General features: G+C 40.6%; 1 protein-coding gene across 1 annotated transcript in view; it reads right to left on the reverse strand.

The window, feature by feature from the left end:
* sdk2a (sidekick cell adhesion molecule 2a) overlaps positions 1-16,624 on the reverse strand; it is a 143,927-nt gene that overhangs the window by 45,065 nt on the left and 82,238 nt on the right. Inside the window, exons 2-5 of the mRNA XM_084117027.1 lie at positions 8,109-8,268; positions 4,329-4,435; positions 3,572-3,719; positions 2,330-2,463 (exon numbers count right to left, since the gene is read on the reverse strand). Of these exons, the coding sequence (XP_083973153.1) occupies positions 2,330-2,463; positions 3,572-3,719; positions 4,329-4,435; positions 8,109-8,268 (549 nt within the window). The remainder of the gene's footprint in view (positions 1-2,329; positions 2,464-3,571; positions 3,720-4,328; positions 4,436-8,108; positions 8,269-16,624) is intronic.

The following is a 16,624-nucleotide window of genomic DNA, read 5'->3' on the forward strand; positions in this document are numbered from 1 at the left end:
AAGATGTGACTCAGGATGTAAATCAGCCTTCTAGACTGCTCAAAGACTGAATATTTAATAGAAACTAATATAATTTTTTTTTATTTACACTGCCGTTTGGGGTCAGTAAGATTTGTTTAAAGAAATCAATACTTTTATTCAGCAAGGACGCATTTAACTTATCAAAAGTGACAGTAAAAACACTTATAATGTTACAAAAGATTCAAATATTTCCAATAAACGCTGTTCTTTTGAACTTTCTATTCATTAAATAATCATGAAAAAGCATACTAGAATGATTTCTGAAGGATCATGTGATACTGAAGACTGGGATATTCAGCTTTGCCATCAAAGGATTAAATTACATATTAAAGTATATTCAAATATTTAAAATGGTAATACAATTTTACAATATTGCTGTTTTACTGTATTTTTGATCAAGTAAATGCAACTTTGGTGAGGATAAAAACCTCTTGCAAAACTGTACAAAACCGGACGCTAAACTTTTGAATGATAGTGTACAGTTGCATTGACAGTGTCAATGAAAGTGCTCAATTAAAGTCAACATGAAATGAACCTGTTCACCATCTTTATCATAATGATTTACCGGTGTATGTTATTTCAAAGAAAATCTTTTCATAATCAATTGCCAATGAAGCCCTAACCTTCATTTCTTTCTGTTTAAATATCATGTTATGGCCCTCAAAATGTGAAATTATAGAAGTAAAATGTATTACCAAAAGCATTTCAAAGTGAATTTAATTGGAGAACAAAGAGAGACATTTGCTTTATTCTCTCGCTAATGAAATTTTTATTCTGAGGAATAACACCATAATAATCTCCCATGTGTATCCTCTAGACTTTCAGAACGATATCAAAAAAAGTATAACCAAGCAAGAGATTTCAATATGAACTCATGAACATTTCTCATCCAGATTCTTCCAAGCCCAAATTACGTGAGCTATACAATTAACATGAATTGTACCGCTCAACAATTTTACAGTATGTCGTCTGTAAAAGAGTGTGATCTTCTCAGTGAAAGTGTGAGATCATCCAGGTGATGGCCTCTGCTTGACCCCACTGGAGCCATTTGGGTGCCCATGAAAACTAAAACCAGAGAAACCACTTGAACAAGCAATCTGTGAGCTATAAAATTTTCTTCTTAGAAGAGAGAGAGAAAGAGAGAAAGAAAGCAAGAGTGGAGAAGGAGGTAAAGAAAGAAAGCAGACATAAAGCTAAACTTGAAGCTCAGAGCACTTGCTCGTCTCTGCACAGCCCTCTCCATTATGTGCTTACTTTTATATATGTAATTTTCTGCACCCTCTCCTCTTGTAAGTGCACTGTAATACCTTCACTAATGTGCCGTGCTGCAGAATGGGTCTTGATTGAGAGACGCTGTCGACATGATTAAATGCCACGCAATCATTTGTTAGCTTCTGGAAACTTTTAGCTGTCCATTGATTCTCTGCCCTCAATCAGTGATCTCTCTTCTCTTCTGTCTTGATCTGATTACCCTTTATTTGCTTCCCTTTCCATACATAGACCCCTGGATAAGAGTTACAGTAGGCCATGGTCTCACAGAGGGTCTTTATGGTCTGCCTGTCTGTTTCATAAATCTGTTTTTGTGGGGTCTATTAAAGAGAGGGGCTGTTTTTTATGAGGGTGATTAATCACCCTGTCATTGTGGCACTGCAGGACCACAACTATCATACAAAGCTCCATGAAGCTTCACCACTCGCCACATACTCGCAATCTACAGTGCAGCGAGTTGGGGAATATTGATCCATGAAAAGCTGGAGTCTGAACCAATATGTGCACTACATTAGGTGTCATGCACAGCCACTAGGGGGCGATGGAGATGTTTACTAATGAACATGTCAATTCAGCTGTTAGGCAGTGTGAAAAACTCATTTGCAAACAATTAAGATGGTCAAGCAGTTAGTGTAAACGCTCCAACACATTGTGAAGTGGTGCTTATGTAGCCATTTTGAGTCCAGCTCGCATCTTTTAAAACCTATTCTTTATAATTTCCCGTTCTTTCTCAACTATTTGTAAGAGGAAAAAGACCAACAAAATGAAGCAATTTTTTAAATCAGAGGTCAACCTTTTTCAAAGTAAACACGTTTTAAAGAAATTATATATACCAAATATTCAAACATATTATTTGTTTACCTGTATGTCATGTGAGCATTAACCGACATCTGAGAGCCATGAATATGCAAAATAAATATTTAGGTAATGGGTTCAGCTGACAAAAAAAATGGAAATCCCTGCCCTATTGGGTGATTTTTTTTAAGACTCCTGGACTGGACATCACAAAACTTGCATAGATTCTTTATTCAGAACTCACTTTCTACATTCAGGAGGACGGGCTGGCTGGTCTTGTTCTCTCCGTTCTTGTCGTTGACGGCCTGGGCGTAGTACCGGCCCGCATCTGGGGCTACGGCGGAGAGGATGACAAGGGTGTTGTCCAGAGTAAGGGCTCTAAGACGTTCGAGAGAGAAAAGTAGTCACAAAACCATAAAGCACAACTGCAACCGACATGCGAGTAAACGACTCAAACACACATGGGCGTTGAGCAAAACAGTTTACGTCCAATAGGCTGCGATGGTAATGTTATTTGCATAGACGACTAAAGTGGATAAGTGTTTTAGGATTGATGGAGCTAAAATGCAGGTCATGCGTGAGTGTGTGTGGTTAAATGAGAGTCGACACTTGGAGTGCAGCGAGATTAGAGCCTGTGTATCTGTCAGCACAGGCCTGATCAGCCCAGATTAAACCGACTCCGGCACAATTAGAGTGAGGGCTCTCACAGAGTCCAAATCAAATGCGCCGCGGAATATCAATGCATCGAAGGAGCAACAAACAAGCGGCAAACAAATCGTATGCTGTCAGGCCCTCTCACCATCATATAGGACCATTACTGCCGCTTGAGAGACACAGAGAGAGAGCAAGAGAAAATGAAGGTCTGAGCAGCGCCGCTGGAGCCTCAGATGTTTATATAACCCCTGCCTCAATGCTCAGCGTCTCATTGGGGATTCCTCATATACTCCAGCTGAAAAACTGTGTCTGAATGTTCTCCAGTCAGTGCGGTGGGGTGGGGGAACACAATCCTAAGTGTCTAAAGCCCTCACGTCACATGTGACATGCCGGACGATCAGCATGAATTATAGATCATCAAACATGCCAGCTGTTTTTTTCAAGCCTCCTGCTGGCGGATGAGGTAAATTGATCTCAGGTGATTACTGAGACCTTTCTAATACGGACTGTGCACACATACACACACAGGGCGCAAATTCTGTCAATCATCCAAGGTCATCAATAAAGGCCTTTTGTCCACTTTGTCTAATTGGCTCCCGTGTTGCCGGCTTCCTCTCTAGCCTTCAATCACGTTTAGTCTAAAGTCAACATGGGTTCTTATTATAGCAGATTTTTCCAATGAGAGTTCCTGCAATAAATACTCCTGGAGTGTTGCTGGAAGTTTTGGAGTAATTATACAGTAACATTGCACTCTTTTTCTGTAAGGTATAAAAGCCCTTCTGTGAGAACGGGGGCCATTAAGTTGACTCTGAGCAAATGAAAAGAAGATTACATGCGGCTGCTGGGGGGGATCTTGCGACCGTCTCTAAACCATGTGATCCCGGGCCGCGGGAAGCTGTGGATTTGTGGTGGGAATATCAATGCCGCATCCCCTTGGGACACCACCTGAGACCGTTCACCCTCCACAAAGCCTTCCATGTCTGAGAAACAAAGAGAGAGGGAGCAAAAGAAGAAAAAGGAAAGTGAGAGGACAAAACAAGAACAGGAACATGTGAGTCATTTGAAAGAAAACACAAAGCTCCAATCTTGTGATAGTGATTGTGATTCCACTTGATAACACTTAGTCCTAACTTGTGACAAGTTTCTAGCATCAGCTTTTCTATATGCTAATTTGTCTGTTCTAAATTAAAGCTGAATGGTGCAGGAAGCAACAAAAGTGCCAATCAAATTTTTGTTGGAATCCAAATCCCAAAGCATTACATTATGGTACGTTAATCATTCCACACTGTTTGCACTAAAGGTGCCTCAAATCATCACCACTTGTCACATTTACTGTTGAACGGGGAATTTTTGGGATCCACATGATCAGGAATTATACGTGAGAGTGAAGGATTTCCCTGTGCAGATTTCGCAACGAGTTCAAGTTGGTAACATGGATTGACCATGTTGGCCAACAGAAAGCTGCTTGGTTTGAAAGTGACTTCTATGAACGGTGTTTCATGCAACAGACAATAACCTTTTTGCTCTTCAAGCTAAATTTTGCCAATGTGCCTGCATCATTAAGTATTGTATTAGGATGTGAAACTTACAGGCGACCTGGAGTTGTGAGCTCCTCTGCATCAGAGCTCCCACCCTGTTCCTGACAATGCATCTGTAGAAGCCTGCATGGGAGCGGTCCAGTGATGAAATTACGTACCTGGTGAAAGAAAATCGTAAATTTTATCAACCACTCTTTGCTACATGTCATACTCAAAGAATGAGAGCTTGCAGGAAGCCCAAAGCAGTGGCTATAGCAAATGGCCTTTGATCTATTTATCGGTCCATAATTAAACACAGTTCTAGCTTCTGCTCAAAAGCTGAGCAACACTCAGCCAGCTCAAGGTTTTTTATGAGTAACCTGTTGAAGTGAGAACCCTCATCCACAATAGACAGGAGTCCTCAGGCAGCCCTGATGCTGTGATCAGCAAAACACAGGAGATGGAATACACACGTCAGATAGAACAAAAGAGAGAAATGTTTATGTGGATGTAGGTTGGATTATGGACTGGGCCAGTGCCCTTGGGCCTTGTACTTACAGTGGCTTACAAAGCATCAGGCTGGATGACCCGCGACCATCAAAGGAACACCAGAGGGTTTGGTGCATACAGTGGAAGCTGACCACTAGTTGACCCCTTACAGCATACAGTACGAATTGACTACTAGGGTCCCCTTCACAGCATTAAAGGAGTACTTCACCACTGGCAAAATGGCCTTTTTTATTCAAACTTGGCTACTTATGCAGTATAAAGGTGATTTTATTTTTTATTTTTTAGAGAAAACAAAGAAAAAAGGCTGTTGTCTTCCCTTTTGCTAAATAGGTAGGAAAACTTCAACACCCATAATGCACTGGGAATGTTGCCATTGAAGGCCACTCCCACCAGTCTGCTATGGATATGCTTGACCAGTCAAATACTGCCTTGCTTTAGAAGGAAATACTTGTTAGCAAACTTTTAGTCATAGTGGTGTTGATCTGTATTGTTCCCGAGTGCAAGAATTCAAAGAGTAAACGTTTAGCGGGAATTAGTTACTTTTGGTTTCCAGTGAAGGATCCAGCGTGTTGTAGGCAGCAGCTAAAGGCTGCAAAGAATCGTAAAGATGGAGAGAATCTTACAAAGAAATTCTGAAAAACCTCAGTGTTTGTGACGCTGTTGAGGACAGGTAAGAAAGCTGCTGCCATAGTGTTCCATGTTTACCATAATGCTGTTTAAAGAGTATAAGTACGGGGTGGGGATACAAAAATGCGAAGTATAATCTGTGGTGTTCACGAAAGCCCAGGAGCTGTCAAAAGTCCAACATTTGCTGACATATAAACGTGAATTTCTCTGTCCAGGTAACACGGAGAACGTGCAGACATTGTTAATTTACAAACTACCGACATTGTAACAATACAAAGTGAGTTGAAAATCTGCAAAGTTATACTTTAAGTGTGAACTAACCACTAAGGCCCTCAAAGTTGACATGAAATAAAAATTCACCTTATTGATTTTCTAAATGATTTTCACTTTAACAAAAAAAAAAAAAAAAAAACTGACCTTGTAATGTTAATCAGTCATAACTTTAAAGTCCATTTAAACGCCGCCCCTTTCATACAATCGATTTCAAGCTTCAGTGCAACAGATTCAGATCTGCCTCCATCTAATCAACAACTGATGAATAGAAGTTGCCGCCCTACATTTGATCTTTTTTGATAATCAGTCTGTTTCACTCAGATGTGTGTCACAAAAAGGAAGAAAATAATCTATTTGTTACTTCTGTTTAATCGCAATTTATGGGCTTACAGTGGTTTATTACCACAAAGGCCAGAGTTCATTGGCACATGCAACGCAAACTCTGACCACTTGGGGCAGGGCTACTATGAAAATAAATAAATAAATTCATTCATTCAACAGCAAAAATCCACATCTGAATGCTTAAAGAGATAGTTCACCCAAAAATGAAAATTATTTAATCTTTGACTCAACCTCATATAGTTCCAAACCTGAAAGACTTTCTCTCTCCACTGAAACACAAGAGAAGATATTTTGAAAGAAAGTCATACAGGCTTAAAACAACAAAAGGGTGAGTAAATGATGTCAGAAATATCCCTTTAATTCTTGTAGGTTGTGTAGTCACCCTTGTCCCTTAAAGTAGGATAACCCATGGATATGTTTTTTTTTTTTTTTTTTTTTTGCTTTGAACGTCTGCAATCGTAGTCATGTATGCTGTTGAAATAATAATAATAAAAAAAAAAAACTGGGCTGTCATCATGAAAACATGAAGTAGGTAAGTGTGTTTTTACACCTCCGCATGGCCTCAGTCACGAGCCTGTGACAAGACCTATTAGTTAAATGGAAGGATAAAGAGAGAGCCGAACATGTGGGCAGTAGTGCTTTAATTCAACCAATCAATGCTGTCTCATTTTTACACCGCACTCTTTTTCCAATCCTTTAGTTTTCCTGCATTACCAGTCACAGGTTTAGTCTAACCTGCTGAAGTGAATTCAAGCTTTTTCTTTGATCGGTAAATGTGAGGAATACAAAGAAGAGAGCAGGTCCTCACTCCCTGAAAAAACAAACCATGCAAACACACAAACACACACACTTTTCAGTGTCTGAGAGGTAAGAGACTGCTGGGAAGTTTCAGTCACCAGGGATCTTTTGGATATGCTCTGTGGACTGCGTCGGAAACCGCTCCTATTGTCTTGACTGACAGGCAGAAAACCCGTAGAGAGCAGGAACCTCTGCAAGAGGCCAGAAAACGTCTGACTCGACCCTTTACTCAGAGTAAGCACTGCGGGTAAGTTAGACTTTAGCTTTTAGGAGGTCTTAAAATGCAAAGTCATATATGAAAGAATCCTGTGGTCAGCAGGTAAAAAGAATGCGAGCAAAGAATACAGCTCAGTCCTCTCATTGTGACCAGAGAGAGAGAGAGTTTTTAAATATAAATATTACACATAGCTCTCAAAGTTATCGAAAATAATTCACAAGCTACTCGACTACTTGCTTTTGATTGATAAATCCACACTGCCTTCACCAGGGATACAACATTTATGCAGAATGCATAAAACAAAACATGGACGACAGGGATCGCTCAGGAAATACATCTCATTCTCATTTAATGTGAGCTGAGAGGCATGAGTGTGATTTCATGGCTGCAGAGGGAATGAGGCACTACTACAACTCAAGAGGACTACAATCCACAAGCGCTCGTGACTCACCAAAAAAGAAAGGAGACATCATTTAAATAAACACCAGAAAAACTGAATGAAATTTGTTGCAATTGAAACTGTGATTAATGTTGTATTTGTGATGGTGATTAAGCTGTCTGAAGGATAAATGTGTGTTTCTTCAACTACAGTCAAGACCTTTTGGGATCTTGGTTAGTTTTTATTCAAACTAAAAGATTTCAATTTGGTCTCTTTGTTATATGAAGGTCACTAAATTGTTCTTGGATGCTTTTTAGCCAGGCCTTGATTTTTTTTTTTTTTTTTTTTTTCTACTTTTCAAGTGCCTTTTCTGAATAGATTGTATTACTTTTCTCCCAGACCCACATCTTAAAATATGAAAATTCACAAAAAATAAATAAAATAATGAACAGAATACTTTATACTTTATTCCTAAAATGTCATTTTTAGGAATGTCTCTTTTGTGTCAAATGTCATTTCCTTCACCATTACTATTTTTACCACCAAATGTTACTAAATAAAATACATTTTTGAGATGTGACATCGTGCTTGGAATGCACTTTCACTGTTAGACTAGTGATAGTGTGAAAAGTGCATTTTCTAAATGTCTACAGGGCTAAAACTTGCAGAAACACTCATACAGCAGTGAGAAGTTGGGAAGTATCACCTGTACTCCAGGGAGAAACGCGTCAACTCTGTACCATTGTAAAGCCATTTGAACTCCAGGGGCCAGCTGCCCTCAGCCATGCAGGTGAGAACCACACGGTTCCCTTCCAGGTGGATCTGGGTTGCCACAGGCTCCATCTTGAAGTAGGGTGGTACATCATCTGGAGGGAGAGAGAGCGAGACAGAAAGAAAGAGGCTTAGCATGTTTCACCCAAGTAGGACATGTTCCTGGATCAACATACTTGTTATTCCTGAGACAACATTTCTATCAGCCAATCCGATATAAGGGTGAGATTTAGAGTCAGGCTTAGGGCTGAGTTTACATTTACATTTGCATGTATTTATTTTAGCAGACGCTTTTTATCCAAAGCAACTTACAAACCCGAATAATACGAGCAGATTAATCCAAGGGAGAAAACAATACATGTACAGCTATCATGTAATCAGATTCAACTGAGCATTAGAATACTGCAGCACTTAAGCAGAAGTGGAAAAGGAGAACAGTGAAAAACAATGCAAGTGTTATGTTCTGGTCCACAAAGAATGACGAAGAGGAAGGGTCAACAAAATTTAAGACAGAAAAAGCAACAGTGTGTACTCAACCCTTTCGTTTAAACCTCAGTCAGGATTTTTTTGGTTGTTTTTATTGCTCTTAGGACATGAAAAACAATATTTTAACTTTTTTTAACATATTTTTCAAAGAGATTTTCATATGTCCACTTGAGTGGAAAGTACGCGTTTTTGGTTTTAACTGAACAGATATTATATTAGACATAATACAGTAATAACACAGCAATGTGTATTAAAGGTCCTGTATTATGCCCCTTTTCACAAGATGTAAAATAAGTCTCTGATGTCCCCAGAGTGTGTATGTGAAGTTTCAGCTCAAAATACCCAACAGATCATTTTTTACAGCATGTTTAAATTGTCATTTTTTGGGGCTCAGAAAAACGCGCTGTTTTAGTGTGTGCCCTTTAAATGCAAATAAGCTGCTGCTGGACGACCCAGGGGGCGGAGCTTCATGAGCTCGCGCTCAGTCTGTCAGGACAATTTCATCTCACGGAATGATGATAATATCAGAAACTCTCAGTAACGGTGTTCATTTCGAGTCGGACAATAATGCCTACAGAGTCAGAGTGCTGTATAGAGATGGAACAGGTATAGTTTAGTAGTTTAATTACGGTTATTATAACGTATTTGTCATCTGCTTGTATGTATCCATTATTTATTAATAGCCTACAAGTCTGCTGTTTCGGACCAGGTCCGAATGATGATCAAACATATACTGATGAGTTTAATAAAGTTTATTGTACATCACACAAAAGATGAAGCGTCAGTTTTACTTCAGAAAATCACCGTAAGAGCTGAGTAAATACAGTAAGTTATAAGAAGTGTGCAAGTACATAAACGAATTTCAGTAGAGTTGAGGGAGCATTCCTGTGGGCGGAGGTTAGTCAAAAAACGGTTCTAGTGACGTCATTAAAGAAGGAAGTAGAGGGATGTAGTCCAAACGGGCCGTTCGATGTAGGCGACTTCTGTTAAATAAAATATCTCGCTTGGCATTGAACTTTGAGCTTTATAATTTTACAGATATTATTTATACTCTAACAGCAACATTACACACTAACTAAAGTTTGAAACATGGGATCACGAAGAACGGGACCTTTAAACAACCCAATGAATAAAATCATATAAAATCATATGAAAACTATAAAATATAATACAGCTTTATTATTGCAAACGCAATCGAGTTGGTTCCCGTTCTACCAGCAGACGGACTTCATAAGCTAATACAGAGAAGAACATCATGCAAGTTGAACGTCGTGTGTCTTTGCTATCAGAACATGAGGATGTGATTCCATCAAAGATCTCTACAACCGGGGAAGGTGCAACTCAGTGGAAACCAAACTCAGACTACACTCATGCTCTCTAGTCTACCAGAGTATGTCGATTTACCCTTATTATCTGATCATTCTGATTATGTTTAAGATGGACACATTTCTACCGTAGCTCTCCTCTCTGAGAAAACCTCAGACTGAAATCTATATAGATCTATTTATGTTTTCAGACTGATCAGATTACTTTTTGATGTAACAAGTAAAGCATTACAAGTAACACGCATTACCTTATTAGATTATTAATGTAACGAGTAAAGTAACACATTACAAGTGACGTGCATTACGTAATCAGATTACTTTTTTGATGTAACAAGTAACACTACAAGTAATGTGCATTATGTAATCACATTACATTTCTGATGTAACTGCAAATTACATTCTTATAACACAAATACATTTATATACAGCCAAGCATTTTTTTTTTTTATATTAACATAATCTAAATTAAAATTAACAAAAGTACAACATTAAACTGCCATATGTTATACAATGACATACAGTATTTTGAGTTTGTATAGTATTTTTATTACAGCAGAAGTATCAACACAACATTGTTGATTAATCAACAGAAACTGGGTAAAGTAAGTTCATTTTGACACATGTGCTGATGTCCAAGTGAGTGACTTGTTTACTTTGTAATTAGTCCATCCACTGCCACCTGTTAGACCCATTCATGCTCATTTACAGACCGGTTGTGAAGAGACAGGTGGGCATTATCGCGTTGGCAGAGTTATCAGCCAATCATAATGCCGTCTCTCATAAGTCTTTTGGTCCACGTCTCACCATGGTCCCTCTAACATTCACACACACACACACACACACACACACACACACACACACACACACACACACACACACACACACACACACACACACACAAAACACTTTGACTTATATTTGCTTTTTTTTATATATATACTTTTTGTGTGTACTGCTTCCCTTAGCGCCTAAGATACATTAAGTTGCTATTAGTTCATTAAAGATGTGTCTTCAGCCATTTTTGAAGATTGCAATGTTGGAATCCAATCCAATTTTGTTGTTCAGGTGAAGACTGGAAGTTCATTTCAACTCAGAGTGTGAACATTTTAGACAGTGACCTTGATGTGACGGCACCACCGGGCACCGAGAAAATAGATATGAACATTCTTACAGCTACTGACTATTTCTTTCTTTAATTTTTTTTTTCATAATATATAGTGGAAACACGTCAGAACTTGTGCACTACCCACAGGCCACGTAAACAACAGGCTGTGATTGTTTGAAAGGAGTGTTGTTTACTACCAACAAAGAAAGATGAAACATTTTGTACTGGTGAATCACACCATGCTGAGAGTGAGTGAGAGAAAAAAAGGCAAAAGAAGCCATTAACATCGAAAAGCTAAACACGATTTGACAAACTCAATTTGGCCTCTTAAAGTATAAAAGACAATTTAAGAAATGATTTGTCTGTTGTGACGCTGAGACGCTCTGGAGCTGAAAGAAGAGACATCTGAAGTCATGACAGAGGGAGGGTGAGGGTGAGAATTTCAGGGGCCAGATGGGCTAAGTGAGGGAAGGTTTTGAAGATAAGTTTAAGATGCAGTTGCTCCTCCAGCAAACCTGACAGAATGAGCTATAGTGTGCCGAGGAATCCATTCATCTTCAGTCTTTCTAAAACAGCCGGATTATACAGACTCTCAGACAAACACAAAGCCCCGCATGCGGGTGCCTTTAGCCAAGAGACAAAGTGCTTTCATATCCCCCATGAGGAGCAGATGATGGGACCTATCGATCGTGATCGAGACGTTCTCTGTAGGTGACATGGATCTGATTGTCATTGTGTTTGTGAAAAGCCAATTAAAGCTTGTATTAATTGAGGCAATAAGCTAGTGAGCCCTAGAGCTCTGTTGCAGGGTTGTAAAACATTCTGCTAATTTCTCTGTGCTGCAAGGTGCACTGAGAGACATGTTGAGAAGTCTCACCTCTCAGGGGCGCCATCAAGCATACAGAGTGATGTAGTTTGGACTGAGGTCCCACACAAACAAAAAATACACACAAGTAAATGATGCATATTAACTTATGATACACATGAACATTCACAGTGTGGTCAGGTGAGGGCAACTGGGAATGTTGTCTGGGGCCCTGTGACAAGCAGGGCCTAATAATGGAGAAAGAATATTCAGTGGGTCTACCAATATCATCACTACAGTCCTGCACATACATATAAATACCCATAAAAACAATCATACACGCACACCCACACACTCCCCTGCATGGTGTGCAGAATGGCTAATTCTTTTAATCTAAAGGAGTTGGACTATTATCAGCCTAATCAATCCTGGTACAACTCTCCAAATCATGGCCATTGGGTAACAGGCTCTTGAAAAGAGTGTCATTTCACACACACACACACACACACACCACCCTGAGTGCACAGCGCTCGCCAACCGTGCCACCACAGACATTTTATCCTCCAGTAAATGCACTGCCATTCAGCGCAGCCAGTGGAGAGGCATATCCACTTAGCAATGCCGCACTATAAACATACCACCATTAGAGACCTCAGGTGCAAAATCAGACTCCACATCGATTGGCTGAAAGCAGTATCCCCCCTACGATGATATGATGGACGGTTGTACATATGTGTGCAAATGTGTGTGTGTGGCTAGGCTGAAAGAAAAAAACACGAGCGAGACTTACTTTGATTTCTCAATCGTTTTTTTTTTTCCTAGACCAAAACCAGATTAAATTGATTAAACTGAGCCATTTTTTCCCCTTAAGATTTATCTCCTGAGATCACCAAACAATATCTTATACTGTTCCAAAATTTGCCAATATACCAAAGCCTGCAATTAAATTTCAGATTTCAGTATAAACCCAATATAATGTACTTCATTAAATCTGCTAAATTATTTGAATATTCTATAATATGCAAAGTAATTTTCTAGATGTAGACTATTCTCCATACCATTGGCATAGGACTGATCTAAAAAAAATTGTTGGGGGGGGGGGGGGCTCTTACATCTTATCTTATCACCAAATTAATGTTGATTAGTTGACGTAAATCTCACCCAATAATCCTCACTGAAAGGCAGGTAAGTGGGCACTAACAATAATAGATTAAAACTCAAAGTATTCTGTTGGCAGAGGCCTGCTGCCATTTTGTTTCCATGGGTGGCTGAAACTCTTTAAATGATTAGTTAAACAGCCTGGGGAAAAGGCTATATTACTGGTGGCTAATAATGGCTTTCGCTATAGTCTTACTGTAGGCTACAAATTGTCCCGTGTGTGTCTAGGAATTTTAGGAGAAACATCTGAGACAATGTTGATACTTCAAACAAAACTGAGAACTTCATAATGTTTCTTCTTAACTGCTTTCTTAAAGAAAGTTCTGCTGTTTGTCTAAATCGTTAAATTTTGTAGTCGAGAGATCTCAAACGGGTTGGAGCAGCTGTGTTGCTTTAGATACAAAGAAATGAACAGGGCTTTTGTGGCCGAATACACAGTGTGGTAAAAGTTTCACTCCCATGGGTTCCCATTATGTCAGACGAAAGGTTATGTTAGCATGAAATGGAGGCAGAGCACAGACTAGTTTGCAGAGGTCTGACATTGTCCTCACACAGGAAGCTTCTTGGTGCTGAGAGCGATCTCCATATTGTAATGAGAATGTCAGTCAGTGCCTGTGGCCTCTTCACTGTTTGAGTACCAGGCTTTGATCTGCTGGGGCTCAGGCAAGGTTAAGCAGCTCTGTTTTTCACTCTCTAAAATCCTGCTCTGAGTGGGCGGGCTAGGTCCGCAGGAGAGCGTGCCCACAGAGAGCAAGAAACCCCAGGTCAGGATGATGCTAAACTCGGCCTTAATGAACCATAACACAGGTGCCATTTCTCATCAGAATCCCTGTGGTTTGGAAGTGGAAGAAAAAGATAAAACTAAAGGAAGCCTTTTTGTGTTGGTCTTCATGGGGGGTGGCAGGAAGCATGCCAACATACTCTGGGGGAATTAAGTGTGGTATGTTGAGGTTCCTTCAACACATTGTATGTTTGTGTGTGTGGGTGTTGGGTGGCATGGATTATTGGTCCAGATGGAGAACCTAGGGGTGGTTCCTCTGCGGTGGAGGAGCCCAGCAGCAGGCAAGCTGAGCTGGCCAGAGTCAGGGGGCGTTTAATGTTCTCTTCATGCTTGGTCGGGCTGAGAGCATTATTCTGCAGTGCCCTTATCCACCTTGCCACCACTGGCCACCTTAGAAACGACAAAGAAGCACTTCCACTAACCTGACAGGCAACCTCGAATGGCAACGCTCCACTCAGGCTGCTGCTGCAGCACACAGAATTTTAATAGCTCTGAGACAAAGGCCACAGGCACCAGCCGGGATCCATAAAGCAGGCCCCTCAGAGCTTTCACTGCACCACGCTGGCATGCAATCGTACTCTCGGGGCTAGGGCTGAACACTTGTTCTGGTGTTCCCTCCCTTATTCCAACACGGTAGGGGCCATGTCCCTTTCCGCTTAATCCTCTGGCACCTGTGCATAAGCACATTAGCCAATCCTGCTCTTCTCATCACAAAGGCTTAAAATAAGTGGATGCATGGTCTAGGCAACCTCTGGCTCTTAAAGCTGTTTTTTTTTTCTCTCTCTAGGAGGAACCTTTGCTTAAATCAGTGTAGAACCTTGGGGCAATGGTCACCTCTGCTTTCTCCTGCAACTTCCTGTACTGTCTGTAGGTGTAATGTTGGCCATGCCCTTAGCCTTTAGGTGCAATACTGGAGAAGTCAGAGTTATGTGCATGTTTGTTTGTCTGCTGGTTCAGGTGAGTGTATGAGACTGGCACAGAAACAGTCTCACTCTGTGCTCCTGATCCCTGCTGAAGGTCAGCCTGATCTGTCACTCTGTCAGTAGCGGTTGTCACCTAGACAACCGGCACCCTGCCGATTTACACTTCATCAACTCTCAAAGCGTGCAAAGTGCCCTCCCCCCTGGAAGCTATGTGAAGAGCCCCATTGCCCTTCAGGGCAAACAACCATGTTGCCGTATTAGGACAAATGCAGATGCAACAGCAATGTGGTCACAGCACTGTTGTCACCATCACATTCAGTGTTTCAGCCTATTTGTTACTGTGTACAGTATATTCTGGTATAATTATGACTGATAAAATTACATTTGTGAGGCACAAGGGTAGGCGCTTCAGAATCTCTTTTGTTTAGGCAAATTGTGATAGCACCAAGAAATAAGAAAAAGCTTTTCTTTCACTGTTGTTTTCTTTCTTTGAAAAGCACCACAGGTCTGTTGAATGAGGCGTAGAATAATACAGGAACTCGGAATTACTTTGTTTGACTTCTGTTGCAATTCAATCGGTGGGGTAATTTGCAATCTCTCAAAGCTCTGAATTTCATTAGCTCCTCAGGTTTTCTCAGCACATCTGTCTATGACTGCAGTATGAGTAGGTTGCCGCGGGTTAATGGATGTGTAATTGATGCGATTAATTGAGGTGTAATGTAGCACGGCATTGCGATTTTGATCCAGGGGGCTGCGGGCAGCCAGTGACGTAACTCAAACACAATTAGAGGCGGCATTGAGCTATCAAATAGAGATTTAATTAGGAGTGAAGACAGAATGGGGGGCAGTCAATGGTCGGCATATTGAATTATCCGAGCACAGCCTCCTGAAGGCGGCATCGACACAATGCCAGCACACATTCTTCCCCCGCCCTGTCTTTCTTTCAACACCTATCTATTTTCTTACCTTTTGTCACTTCTTCTTTCTCTGCCTCTTCGTCACAGTCTCTGGCGTTGTGCATATGCTGTCTCCTTGCATTTTCCTCTATAACCTATCTTTCTACTCACCTCTGTTTGCATCCTTCCCCACCTCTCCCTACTCTGCCTCCCTCCCTCTTGTTTCATCTTCCTTTCTCCTTCTCTGATTCTCAATCTCTCTCTTACACAACACCAAGGGATGCATGCGCCCTGGGACGTGTCTCTGATATCCATGAGATTAATTAGGCACCAGAGCGCTTGGCACAACAAGGAAAAGCAACTGTGCAAGCCAACCATCAATTAATGAGATGCCGTGCACCCTCACACTTCATCCACATCTATTTTTCACCCTTCTGTCAATGCCTCTGAGAATCCCAATCAGTTGCCCTGACTGCATGTTTCTCTCTTCATCCAGTGGACTCTGTGAAGTCAGATACTGTTTTGATGGACTTGAGTAGTGAATTTTTGGAGTGAAGCAGAGGGAGCACTGAAGTTTTAATGGCATGTGTGCTGTAATTATGTGTCTACTTAAAGAGTACTGCATCTTCGGGGTTGTCTTCCTGTCTAATTTAATGCTAGTAGGTGGCATAAAAACACGGAAAATGAGAGTGCAAGATACAAATTTACTTGATCTTAGAGAGAAGATAAATTACATCACGTGAGTTGTGCAAACACCTCAACGAAGTGGAAAGAAGAAAGACCGAAAGCAGGCAAGCACTATAGCATGGCACGAGGAGGCAGCTACGAACTGTATTTAGAAAGTAGGGCAAAGAATAATGGAGGAAAATAACAAACAAAGGCATCGAAATGAGAATTCCACTGAGCCCCGGGTCATTAGAGTTAATTCTGCGCATTCTGCCATCTGCTGCGATTGTTTACACTTGCCTGGAT

Source organism: Abramis brama (genome assembly GCF_963993115.1).
Source record: "Abramis brama genome assembly, chromosome: 1".
Classification (NCBI taxonomy): domain Eukaryota; kingdom Metazoa; phylum Chordata; class Actinopteri; order Cypriniformes; family Leuciscidae; genus Abramis; species Abramis brama.